The 13,533-nt window shown below is 42.7% G+C and overlaps 1 protein-coding gene across 5 annotated transcripts in view; it reads right to left on the bottom strand.

The window, feature by feature from the left end:
• Positions 1–815: 815 nt before the first annotated feature.
• The window catches only part of fam124a (family with sequence similarity 124 member A), a 32,893-nt gene continuing 20,175 nt past the window's right edge, over positions 816–13,533 (bottom strand). For 3 of the 5 annotated variants that reach the window (XM_084022501.1, XM_084022499.1, XM_084022502.1), the window contains 2 exons: positions 10,620–11,377; positions 816–1,816 (listed from right to left, as the gene is read on the bottom strand). In XM_084022501.1, coding sequence (XP_083878627.1) covers positions 1,022–1,816; positions 10,620–11,377 — 1,553 coding nt within the window. In that variant the 3' untranslated portion in view covers positions 816–1,021. Of the gene's footprint in view, positions 1,817–10,619; positions 11,387–13,533 lie in introns of all 5 variants that reach the window. The other 2 variants (XM_084022500.1, XM_084022498.1) reach the window with 1 other exon arrangement.

Here is a 13,533-nt window from a genome sequence, read left to right as displayed (position 1 = left end):
AGTGAGTCACTGTAGTGTCCAGACAGTCCAACATGAGAGGACTGAGACATAGAGAGCTTGTGGTCTGCGTATACTTTGGCTGCTAATAAAGTTAGCAACTTTATAGTGCTGTATTGAAGAGACTTGAATCTAGCGATTATGACCATAAACTCATGTTTACTGAGATAATAAATCAAGTGAGAAGTTGGGTCATTTTATCGTAGACTTCTGTACAATCTGAATTCTCAGTCGTGACACTTGTGAGTCGCCCCCCTGATGGCCAGTAGAGAATATAAGCTTAAGGCACTCCAGCTTTGGCTTCACTTGATCTATGAAGAACTGGAGGTTGCCTGGTTAGACCCAGTGCAGGGAGTCACAGTGTAGTATTCAGTTTTCCTCCTGGAGCCGCTGCTTGGTTTCCTCCTGGCGAAGTCTCCTGGTGGCCGGGAGCATGGAATGAAAATACTACTAATTTTCTTGTCTCTTTTGATTAAATCCATTAAACAAACTATGAAAGCGTACACAGAGCGTTCAGCCCCACTAGTGTCACAGTAAACACACAGATGACTAATTTAAATTACAGGCTCACACCACATGTGAAGATTATACGATAGCAGATCTTAGAGTTTCAGCAGTTTGATTGAATGTTGCATATTCTCTCTCGGCTGACCTGAGCCTTTAACCTGCTTTACCGCAATCTCTTGAGGTTTGGTTGTGTTCTATAAATAAATAAAGTTTATTTTATTCTTGCATTTGCACTAATACAGTAATAGCTGTTCATAGAAACACTTTAAATATATTACATTGAGAATCAAGATTCAAAAGTTACCTTAAAGTGATGAGAAAAACATTTATTGTGTGTCTGTACACAGTTATGTGATTGATCCTTTACACATGTGATTTATTTATATAATATATAACCTGACATATACAAAGCTTTAATCTACATGCAACAAAAGCAACATTCACATAAACAGTTTGTGCTGGAGGAGTTGGAGAACTGTAGACTGTCTATACTGGCCAATGAGTCCTCAATAACACATCAGATGTAGAATTCTTGGTCTTCTTCTTCTTCCTTGTCTGTCTCTTCAACTGCTGCACTAATGATGCTGCAGATGTCCGACTGGTTTAAGGAGACATTGCTGAGGGACGGAGCAGTGCTTGTGTTCACACTGGAGCTGTGGACACGAGACCCAAATAAGGTGGAGGCAGTGCTGTTGGTGGTGGAGCTGTTCGGGATGCGGCCCAGCGTGGCCGCCCTGCAGGACTCCTCTGGAGGCAGGGATGGGCCGATGTCTTCAGGTGGTGCTGATAACGGTCGAGAAGTCTGTGGCAGGCTGGATTTGACGTACGCAGACACCACTGTGAGGTCCACGCTGCTGCCTGGATTCACTTTGTCCCCCGTGTCCACGTCCGTCTCCTCCGCCCCGATCAGAGCGTCCAGGTTGAGCCGGAAGGGCGGGATAAGGGAGGAGCTCCGGTTAAGGGAGCTGCTCCTGTGTTGGGGGCTGGGGCAGGGTCCGGGGGAGGAGCATGTGGAGCGGGAGCTGGCCGAGCCCAGGTTGGGTAGAGAGAAAAGGGAGTCGGACCTGTGGTCCCTCCACTGGGGCCTCCAGGTGGCCCACTGGTCCTGCTCATCTGGCTCCTCGCAGGCCAGAAGGTGGGAGCTATGGGAGGCCTGGTGTACTCTGGGACGGGATGTTGCCCGATGGTGGTGGCGGCGGTTCCTGTAAGAAGTGGCACTGCGAGTGAAGGTGGATGGAGCCGAGGTCGACTCAGCGATGGAGGGGGAGATATAGATGGGATCTTGTTGGTGTTTGAAGTGAGGGCCTTGGACCTGAGCAAGAACAGAAAAACAAACTTTAGACAGTATGTTTAACTTCATCACATCACAGTCGAAAGAGAAAAAGGGCATTGAAGAAATTTAGAATATCTAATTTTAGGGTGATTCAATTGTGTAATATGAAAATAATATGAAAGATAAAAAGCTTGCATGTTAGCCTCTTTCAAGGTAATTAATATTGATTTTGTCTTTGGTCAGATATTTCTTAGCAGACACCTGATTATCATTTTGTTTTTAATTGGTGAGAACACTGGAGAGGAGGTGAAGACTGAGAGGTGAAGACTGAGAGGTGGAACAGATTAGAGCTGGCAAGAACAAGTTAATTATTAAAATCAAACATCTGTTCAGAGAACACTAGATGACTTTGCTTTCTTCAAGAATCAGACAAAAAACAATACAGTGTATTTAAAGAGACATTTGGATTTAGTTTGGAAGTAATAACATTAACGTCTGTTCAGTGTCACATGACAACTGTGAGTATCGGGGGCCTTAGAACTTGCCATTATAATAAAAAAAGAGAAATATATAAAAAGATAAATAAATATGAACTGAAATAATACATAATAATAATAATACATTGGAAAATAAGTAATTAGTCAAATAAATTAATAAATAAAACTAATAACCTGCACATTTATTCAATAATTGTACTTTTAATTCTACATTTCTAACAAATGAAACAAGCTTACACAATATTTTGGTTCATTCTTGACCTTTGACAATATTGTTTTTGTTTGTAAAAGCAGTGTGAGAGAGCAGCTAAGTTAAATATCACAGGGGTTACATATTTAAACTCTCATGCAACAAAGTGCTCCTCACACAGACAGCAAAGTGAAGGAGGAAGGGGGTACAAAGGAACCCCGGGGTTAACAAAAATCCCCCCAGGCCTCCTGGGCCCAGCCAGGCCACTATATGAACCATAGCAGCAGCTGGAGGATTCATCAGCATCCAGAGGAGCCTCATGTGGATCACACCTCCCTTCATGGACCACAATATCTCAAAACACAGAGGCTGCTGGCCTGCTTCCCCACAAATCGGATTATCATCCACAAAGAGTCTGAAAGGGAAAGACGCAATATGGTAGTGTATACTACACTAATGTGGAGACACGTAATGCAGCTGTTTTGATTTCTCCTTCTGAAGGCGCATTGAAAGGTCCCTCCTCCTCTATGCTGATAGTTTCTCCATGTTCCAGTTCTCATGTCTCTCCAACCAAACAATACAAGCAGAAGCAATATGTTTCCAGCCAGAAGCCTCCAGGCAATCCCGTCCAAGAAGAGAACAGCACGTTGGGGATGAAGAATTTGCAGATTTCCATATGTTGAGGTTCAGAAACAATAAATATCATGGAAGCAAAAGTATCCTGGGAACGAGAGTTGAACTGTGATTTACTACAACAGGCTAAAGTCAGTGCTGGAAACAACTGATGTCTGTATCTCTGATGTTAATAAACATTTGTATATGAATAATAATGCAGTAAATATAACTTCAGATGTCCATCATTTAAGAAGGAAAGGCTATGCAGAAAAAAAAATTGTGTAGCTTTGTGTAACTTCGAGTGCAGCTTGTCAAGCAAACAGCTGGTTGAGGAGTAACTAAACGAAAGAGGAACACGTATGCTAATTGCTGATAGTAGTTGCTAGTATACACATGGGCTACCAGCCTTGCATGTAAACTTAAACTCACATGGTTGACTAATACAGCCAACGATGCGATGCGATTAGCATTAGCGATCAACATGAGCTAAGCATTAGCAGAAGCTAATTGAAAGGACCATCATGAACCTTATGATAAAAACAGTGAAGTCCAGCAACATGTTTAAGTAATGTAGAAGCACGGTAGCTTGTTTTTTTATGTTCAGTAACTGTAGCATTTATTTACCAAGCTAGCTAGCTAACTATTGTAAAATCCGATTTCAGTCTTTGTGCTAAGATAAGTTAATTTACTGCTGGCTATAGCTTCATGATCCCAGTTTCAGGTATTTGTGCTAAGCTAAGGTAAACTAATCACATCCTGGTGGTTGTAGCTTAAAGTCTTATGTTTCCAGTAATTGTACTAAGGAAAACTAACCCGCTGCTCGCTGTAGCTTCAGGTTTAATGTTTCCGCGTTTCCAGTCTTCTTGCTAAGCTAACCTGCTGCTGACGGTAGCTTCATGTCCCCTCTGTTTCTAGTCTTTATGCTAAGCTAACCTGCTGCTAGCTGTAGCTTCATGTCCCCTGTTTCTAGTCTTTATGCTAAGCTTACCTGCTGCTAGCTGAAGCATCATTTCCCCTCTGTTTCTAGTCTTTATGCTAAGCTAACCTGCTGCTAGCTGAAGCTTCATGTCCCCTCTGTTTCTAGTCTTTATGCTAAGCTATCCTGCTGCTGACTGTAGCTTCATGCCCCCTGTTTCTAGTCTTTATGCTAAGCTAACCTGCTGCTAGCTGAAGCTTAATTTCTCCTGTTTCTAGTTTTTATGCTAAGCTAACCTGCTGCTAGCTGAAGCTTCATTTCCCCTCTGTTTCTAGTCTTTATGCTAAGCTAACCTGCTGCTAGCTGAAGCTTCATTTCCCCTGTTTCTAGTCTTTATGCTAAGCTAACCTGCTGCTAGCTGAAGCTCCATGTCCCCTCTGTTTCTAGTCTTTATGCTAAGCTAACCTGCTGCTGACTGTAGCTTCATGTCCCCTGTTTCTAGTCTTTATGCTAAGCTAACCTGCTGCTAGCTGAAGCTTAATTTCTCCTGTTTCTAGTTTTTATGCTAAGCTAACCTGCTGCTAGCTGAAGCTTCATTTCCCCTCTGTTTCTAGTCTTTATGCTAAGCTAACCTGCTGCTGACTGTAGCTTCATGTCCCCTGTTTCTAGTCTTTATGCTAAGCTAACCTGCTGCTAGCTGAAGCTTAATTTCCCGTTTCTTTTTTTTATGCTAAGCTAACCTGCTGCTAGCTGAAGCTTCGTTTCCCCTCTGTTTCAAGTCTTTATGCTAAGCTAACCTGCTGCTAGCTGAAGCTTCATTTCCCCTCTGTTTCTAGTCTTTATGCTAAGCTAACCTGCTGCTAGCTGAAGCTTCATTTCCCCTCTGTTTCTAGTCTTTATGCTAAACTAACCTGCTGCTGGCTGTAGCTTCATGTTTAATGAAGCTCTCAGCTTAATGAGGCTGAGAAGGGTTGAATCCACTTCACTGGACGAGGATAAAGTGGTGTTGTTTTGCTTCAGTTTGAATTTAGTTTTATTGCATTTCCGAGGATAAATTATTTGCTCTTTGTTTCAGTAAATAAATGCTGGGTTTTTTTTTGGCTTATCGACTCATTTCTTCAACATCCCATTATAAAGTACTCTGGTGCCAAACCACCTCATCTGGCCTTTATATGATGTGGCAGCGCTACATTCCTCCCGCCAACCCCCCCCCCCCCCCCCCCACCTTTAGTGCTTTGTAACTACTCACACCTTATACAGTTACACATTGACATAATTAAACAAAAATACATCCATTACAAAAAGTGATTCGTAAAAGTTTTATTTTCTTAAAAACAAGTACAAAAACTACTTGTTTCCACGAGAACATGACGATTGATTCTTGACCTTGGTGGGAACAATATATTCTAAACTTAATCTACACTTATTGGTGTTTTCCAGAGTCTTCAACCATGTCCCATGTGTGTGTTATCACATGATCCGAGTATACCACCTGTTGTACCCGAGGTCACGTGACCTCACAGTCTAGGGTCACATGATGATGAAGCTGTGAGAACAGTTATAAATGTTTATTATTGTACAGCATTTGTAATTAATTATAAGTTCTCCTATAGAGACATTCTATATTATTACAAATGTATACCTTACAATGTGGGCCTCCACATCAAATAATGTATTACACATCTGTAACTGCTGGATGTGCAAATAATCAACTGTTCAACCTACCGTATATAAACTTGAAAGTTGATTTCATGTCCACAACCTGTTTCACCGTCCCCTAGTAGACAAAAATAATCTGTCTATGCAGGTTTAAAGTTAATGTGCAAGGGTCCTCACAAGGATCAAAGTACAAATGTTTCACCGACTACATTTTCATGCACTTGTCGATTATGGTCAGCTCTACCGTGGGAGTCTGTTCTTGTGCACACTGCCACTAAAAGAAAAACTTGCATAATGGAGACAGCGAGGGTTCACCACAGGAGCAATATGACTGCAGCTGGAAAAGGATGAAAGTTATTCAAAGGGTGTAGCTGTAGGATGTACAGCATACTGGAGTTTACACGGCTGCATGTGAATGGAAACATTTGTGGAATATTCATGTTAATTAGCCATGTAAACACTTCAGAGTGAATATTGTCTTTTTCAGAAGTAGAAAAAACAAAATATTTTCTGCATGTAAACATAGTGTGTGTGTGTATAAAAAGCCTGTGTTTTCCTGTCTCTTAATAACCACCCTCTGTTTCTGTTCTCCTCTGCAGTCCACCGCCTGTTTATTCTTCCCTCACTCTCTTCTTCTTCTTCGTCTCTGAGCCTTGAAGCGGTTCTACGGCTGCATACTTTTGTCTCCCACACAGGAAAGAAAGAGGCAGTGAGTGCTGTCGTCTACTGTCGAGGCTGTGATTTAAAACGTAATGACACTTTAGGGAGGCCAAAGTACAACCAGTGTGTGTGTGTGTGTGTGGCGTATTCCCAAAGACACTGCAGGTCAACGGCTTGTACCAAAGCTATTTCTGTGCATGTTTGGTGAAAGTGTATGTGCCTCCCGCTGTTAATATGACGTGACAGAATCTGTCCAGTTTTCCGTGAGGAAAAAATGCTACAATGCCGGTGAGGAGCCGCAGCAGGGGGTGCTGGGTAATGAGGTTGTTGACAATGATCAGATTTGTTACCCTTATATTGGAATAAGCTGGGTCAGTCAGAGATCTGACCTCAGCGGGATAAAAACACACTCATCCTGAAGAACATTGTGATTTAAATTGATAAAACATAAAATAGAACATTAAAACTAGGGCTGTCAAAATTAATGCGATTAATGTTTGAAATTCAACTTTTTTAACGAATGAACGCTGTTGGCTCTCTGGATGGGATGTTCGAGTATACACAAACAAAGATTGAGCAATCATTAAACACGCAGGCTTGGGCCAGTTTAAAAATGTTCAAACTGGTTTGATATTAAGCCAAACACCAGACCGGACCGGCAACTGACTTTAACCACTAGGTGTCCCACCTGCCACAGCAGCCCCTCCCGAGTGAAACATTAGGCCTTTTTTACACAGAAGATTACGCTGCAAACACGGAAAGGGGAGTCAAAAATATGCCACGATGAACAATGTCTTTTTTTATAAAGCATCTCGGCTATACGGAACCAGAGAGGCCGTGACGTAGTAAATGAGCGTCAAACAACTATGAAAGGTGAACTTTTGCTCCACTTGCAAAGTTACATGACTCTTCAACCAACAAGTAAAATTGTTGTGCATCATATATATGTTGATGATACAAGACAGTTAATTATTAAAAGTTCCCATATCATACTGTTTTCATCAATTCCACACAGCTGTCAGAGGTCCAACAACACTGTATTTGATATGCATTGCCCCAAACCCATCTGTGGTCCTGAATTTCAGCTGTCTCAAAGTTGCTCAAATGAGCTCTGAACAGGCTGTTTCTGTGTCTGTACCTTTAAATGCTAATGAGCTCCGCCTGTCATCGCCTACTCAGACGGAGACACTACGCGGTAGCATGCACCAATGTTTACGTGGATGTATCGCTATGGCTCGCCTATGTGGCTCAGGTGAAGTTGCTGGTCCCGTATGGTTGGGACAGATCCTTTTATGAGGGTCAGTGTCGAGGCAAAGCCAGTTTTGTTCTGACCCTCGTTACTGAAGCAGTCCAATGTGAAGTGGTTAGCACACACATACAAGCTAACACGGACCGTAGCTGTAAAAATGAAACGCAAGAGACCAGACCCGGACTACCGTGCACGGCGCTCTGTTTAACACCGACCCCCGGGCTCCGTCCGACCGGAGGCAGCAGTGAAGACGCACCAGAGCGGGTGAGACAGACGGAGGATTGTCTCCAGCTTCACCTGCACAGGGATTTATTCACGGAGCACCAGCCAGATCACCCAGCGCCATGACCGGTAAGTTGGGCTGCACTCTCTGTGCATGCTGTGGGTCCGTGCGCGCTGTCTGCCCGCGCTCTCCGTGCGCACTCTCCATGTGTGCACTCTCCATGTGTGCTCTCAGTGCACGCTATGGGTCTGTCGGGCGCGCTCTCCCGCGCTGTCTGTCCGTGATGTTGGTCCACACTCCGTGCGTGCTGTGGGTCCGTGTCAGTCCGTGCTGCTGTCGGCCTGGGCTGTCAGTCCTGCTGTCAGTCCGTCAGCGCTCTCAGTGGGTCTCTCTGGTTGGCGCTGTCCGTCCGCTTTCTCCGTCAGCGCTGTCGGCTCTCAGCTCTGTGTTGCGAAACGCCCCCATTTCGGATCTCCTATCATCGTGCTGAGGAGTTCGGGCTTATGCAAATGACTCCTTTCGTTACGTAAAGAAAGGAGCTGAATCTGAACAGCCTGTAGGAGCACAGTTTTACCAGAGGGGGGGCTGCAGAGACCATGCAGGAATTGCTTGTTTTCCTCATCCTGGGGGTTGGCAGGCTCAGGGAGGACCAGTTTATAGGTGTAGAGACCAGAGAAAACCTGTTTTTCATAATATGGACCCTTTAATATCCCTAATGCAAAGTTGAATTTTTCAAAATTGTTAGAACTATAAAGGTACTATTAAGTACTCAGTACTCGGTATGGCATGTACTGAAATTTAAGTAGCTTATTTGTTATCGATCTGAAAAAAGTGGTATCGGTGCATCCGTATTTGTAGAGGCTACAAATTCTGCAAATACGCCTTCAGTCATGTATATATTCATTCACACAATATACAGAGAACATTGGATTTTTTTCTGGTATATTTACAAATGGTTAATAATAGTGACTAATCCATAGCTACCCTGTGAATAATCGGATTAAAATGTTTTATTGTTTGACAGCCCTAATTCATTTTTCTAAAATATGTTGAGCAGTATTGTCATATACACCATAGTAGTTGACTGAACATGAAACTTGAACAACTGTTAACCTAATTGGATGCTGGCTGTAGCTTATTTTTCAATGTTTCCCCCTGTTTCCGGTCTTAGCTAGCTAAACTAACATGCTGCCTATTGTAGCTCTGTTTCCAGTCTGTGTGCTAAGCAAAGTTAACCTGATGCTTTCTGTAGCTTCTTGTTTAACACAGCTGTTTCTAGTCTTTGTGCTAAGCTAAGCTATATTAAGAAACTCGCATTACTCAGTCATGAGTAATGCAGTTACAGTGATACAGGGCAGTGGGCATGACTTCGGGCCAGGTGGCAGCTAAGCATCATGCATATGGTCCATTGTCATGACAGATTAGCTTATTGTTCCCTCTGTGCGATTCCAATCTCAGTAATGGGCTGCTGCTTAATTGGTTTGAACTTTCAAAATGACTAATCTGCCACCGCCTGGACACACATCCCCTCTGAAAGTGATACCCTCCAAACAAGGACCACGTTGTGTTATGTGTGTGTCGTGTGTTATCACCATGAAACAGTTAAATATGTACATGCAACCTTTTTATGGATGATGATGGTACATTATATGGCTGGATAGATTAAAACAAGCTGAGGAGACTCAAAGCTGCTTTGTCTGCTGTGTGAGTTTGTTGATTGGCTGCAGTCTTGCTTCTCGTTCTTTCACCCAAGACACTGACCTTTCTCTGTTTTTCTTGTACGCAATCGGAAATAAATGTTGTAGACGGTGCAATTAAACTGTCCTTTTTTTCATTTTTTGCAGCTTGGTGGCTGCAGTGCTCTTGAAGACTCTGCCAGATTTGTTTTTATCCAAGGAAACTGGGAACATGTTTTTCTCCTTTTGCTGTGTTCACACCAAAAGTTAATCGATTTTCATTGTGTTGCACTGGATAGAAAGTAGATGTAAAAACGTGACGCGAAAAAGGCGAATATGTGTCTCGAAAGTCTATCAGCATTGAGCTTCTCCTCCTGTCGTTACTGACATGAAAAAACATGTTGTCTCCTGTGTCCATGGTCTAGAGGTCTACGATAGTAGCTCACATTAGTCCAGAGACCAGACCAGACTATGTGGAGAAACCAGAGACTGTCTGTGGTCCCCCAGAGGTCTAGATAGTAGCTCACATTAGTCCAGAGACCAGACCAGACTATGTGGAGAAACCAGAGACTGTCTGTGGTCCAAACAACAAGGTATCTGCTGTATTTATGTCTAGATGACCTTATTTGGAGTGTTGATGGAGCAGCTACAATGTTAGCATAGCCTAGCACCCATCAACCAGACTCCATTCAGAAAACAAGCATTTTAAAAGTGGTTTGCTTGTCGTCTTGCAGACAGAATTAACAAAGCATGATTTCAGACTTTTTACTGATCACCATCATTATGAAGTTATTTCAGCTTCCTTTTTTATTGCAATTAAATCACAGCTAAATAGTTTATTTTGGGTTCATCCAGCTGTGGTAAACTAGACGTCATGTGTCTTGCTAGATACAGTGAATAGAGTTGGTGAAATTCACCAAGCACCTCTGGGTGATGACGTCATGAAGCCTGTGGTTCTGGGACATTATTTGCTACAAAGTAGCAATATGATTATTTCAGCCACGACTGATGAAACCTTCGTGGACTTACTATCCATCTAACTGAATTGAAATCAATGAAGTGATTTGTGTGATATGAAAATTAACCCAGTGTAACCTATATATAACCTAACCTATATATAAAATACTGAACTATTCACAAACAGAGAGTCCTCTCACCTGCAGCAGTATCTTGTTTCCATCGTAGTCCTCTGTCTGCCAGCGGACCTCACTGATTGGGCTGCAGGGGTGTGGCAGTAGGGGCACCAGCGTCCCAACGTCTCGCACCCTCACCTCCATCACCGCCGACTCCAGCACCACCGGACTCTGACCTCGCGGCAGCCTCTTAAATGACAACTGGATCTCCATGTCTGGGTTGGAGTACACTACAAAGAAGCAAAAGTCCTCCTTCTTCTGTGCCAGCCTGCGCTGAAGAAGCAGCTTGTAAAGCCGCACCATGTCAACATAATTGTCATGGCGGCAATAAACAGTAAATCGCACTATTTCCTTCCCGTAGTGGACCTGCCGCACGGCCCAGAGTGGCGTGCCAGCAGACAGGGTGAAAAAGTCTTGACTGCATGGCGTGAGCGGTAACATCCGCCGGCCATTGCTGACTTTTTCAGTGTGGTGATAGCGCCAAGGCGGTCTCTGCAGATCGCGGTGCAGCATCAGTATCTGCTCCTCACCGCCACACGCCTCCTGCAAGAAGACGATAACGGCCAGGGCCGGCTGGCAGTGTGCAACCGGGCTGCCGTTGTGATGGTGCTTGGGCCGGGAGATGGAGGCCCGCTCTGAGACCCGGAACAGCTGCAGCTCAGGGTGGACCCACGCCAGCACGGCATCAGCAGCACGCTGCAGGAATTTGCCCTGGCCGGGGTCGGCGATGAGGTGGACGCAGACGAGGAAGGGATCCTGAAGCTCGCCCATGGATAACTCACCTCCACATACAACAGTGTCAAGATAAGACAAGAGAAGATAGGAAGGGGAAGAAGAGAAATGGGAGGAGAGAGACGAAATAAAATTATAATCAGCTTGGCGACGCCTGTGAAAAACTTTAGCATTTATTGTCAAGGTCTTAGTACAGCAACTACCAACCCTGTCTCCTACAAAAACACATTCCCACACAACTAAACTCTCAACCAAACGGCAACAGTAACAAACAGTTTGAAACATGGTTAACGAACAAAACAAACCAAAGAGGCTACAAAACTACAGTCAGGTTTTGTAAGGAACATCACAATTCGGCTTAAAATGACTATGAAATTGAAACTAAACACCCAGCCATAGATGCCACTGGTGTTTGGGTTTAACCAGTGACCCTGTTAACTGGTGGCTATCAGATAAATGCATCTGTGGTTTATTGTAGTGACGGCAGCTGTTGAAATCAGCAACTGGTAACAGTTTTAATTCCATGTTTAAAGCTTCCAGCTCATCTGGATGACTGGGGCAAAACAACACTACAACGCCAACATTGCACGCATATTTTTGTGATATGTTGGCATTGTAGTGTTTTAAAAAGTTGTCTGGAAAAGGGTCTGTTGTGTTTGCCTTTTCTGTGACTATTGACTCAAAAGACACTAAAGACTAAAGACATCACTACCGACTGGTGACAAAATGCCCACATTTACTTTTCATTTCACACAGGACATGAACACAGGTGTCCTGGATGAAAGTCCTGTTTATTTGACCCATCCACACTCAGTAGACGCTCACACACTTTGTACTATGTCACATGCTCTTTGGTCCACTAAAGCTGTGAGAGGGTTTACATTGGACTTTGTTAAAGCCGGTACGTCACGTACAGCCTCTAAAGAGGGCCTCCATGGGTTGACTTCCAACACACTGACCAAACATCTGTATTTGATGTGTTTATGCAGCATAAACAAAGCCACAAATCATTATTTTACATCACAAACACAAACCTCTGTACCTCTGTACAACATTGATTCTGACAGCAGAAAAACCAGATATTTTGATGCTTTAATTCAATGTTCAAAATGCCGAACTCATCTGGATGGGACCAAATGCCACTTCAACACCGACATGGATATTTTTTATGACTTTTACACCTGAAGTCTTTGAGTTAATTTTGAATTCTGCAGCCAGGATTTTAACCAATACAAAAAGAGCTCACATTAAGCCTCTGTTCATCACTACACTGGCTACCTGTATATTTTACAATTGGTTTGAAAGTCCTTTCACCTATAAAGCCTTACATTACCTAGCACATTGATACATCAGCAATTGCCTTTCATTTCAGGTAAAAAAACAACAAAAAAAACGCTCAGATCTTCCACTTTCTTTTAAAAGTTTTAGAAATCTTGCAACAGCAAACTACATATCACAATCTTTTTAATTTGGCTTTCAATTCAGGTCCATGTTAATGTTACCATTGTTAATGTTTTGATGTATTGAGACTAGGGCTGTCAAAAGATTAATTTTTTTTAATCGCGATTAATCGCATTTTGTCCATAGTTAACTCGCGATTAATCGCAAATGAATCGCATTTTTTGGCACATTTTTTTTTCTTCTAAATGTACCTTAATGTATTTTTTTTCATATTCTTAATACTTTTGACAACATAAGGGCAAATATACTTGATTTATGAAAATGTTTATTTAACACTTCAAATATCCCCTTACCAAAACATGGGATCAAAACAGGGTTATAAGAATATATCACAAACAGTTAAAGTGAACATGTCACAGGAGATAGTGTAACAGGAGATAAGTACAGTTAGGATATAAGTGCATTGGCTTGCAAGTGATATCTCAGACTGGACGTGCTTCTATGGTAGCTCATTTCATACCCACAGTACACGCAGATGACTTTGGTCTTATCGACTGAACCATCTGGCAGTCTTTTGAAGGTGAATTTGCCGTTCACAAATCGCCCCTGTGGACACGTATGGAGCTAGAACAGTCTCATAATTCACAAATGCACACAGAAATTCACAAATGCACACAGAAATTCACAAATGCACACAGAAATTCACAAATGCACAAAAAAGATTTACAAATGTATTTGGGGATTTGTATATACATGTGACTCAAAACACAAATACATTTTCAATGCACACAAAAATATGTTTCAT

This window comes from Eutrigla gurnardus (genome assembly GCF_963514095.1).
Source record: "Eutrigla gurnardus genome assembly, chromosome: 12".
NCBI classification, from domain to species: domain Eukaryota; kingdom Metazoa; phylum Chordata; class Actinopteri; order Perciformes; family Triglidae; genus Eutrigla; species Eutrigla gurnardus.
Note: the sequence above shows the minus strand (reverse complement) of the source record. Positions and strands in the feature narration are given on the sequence as shown.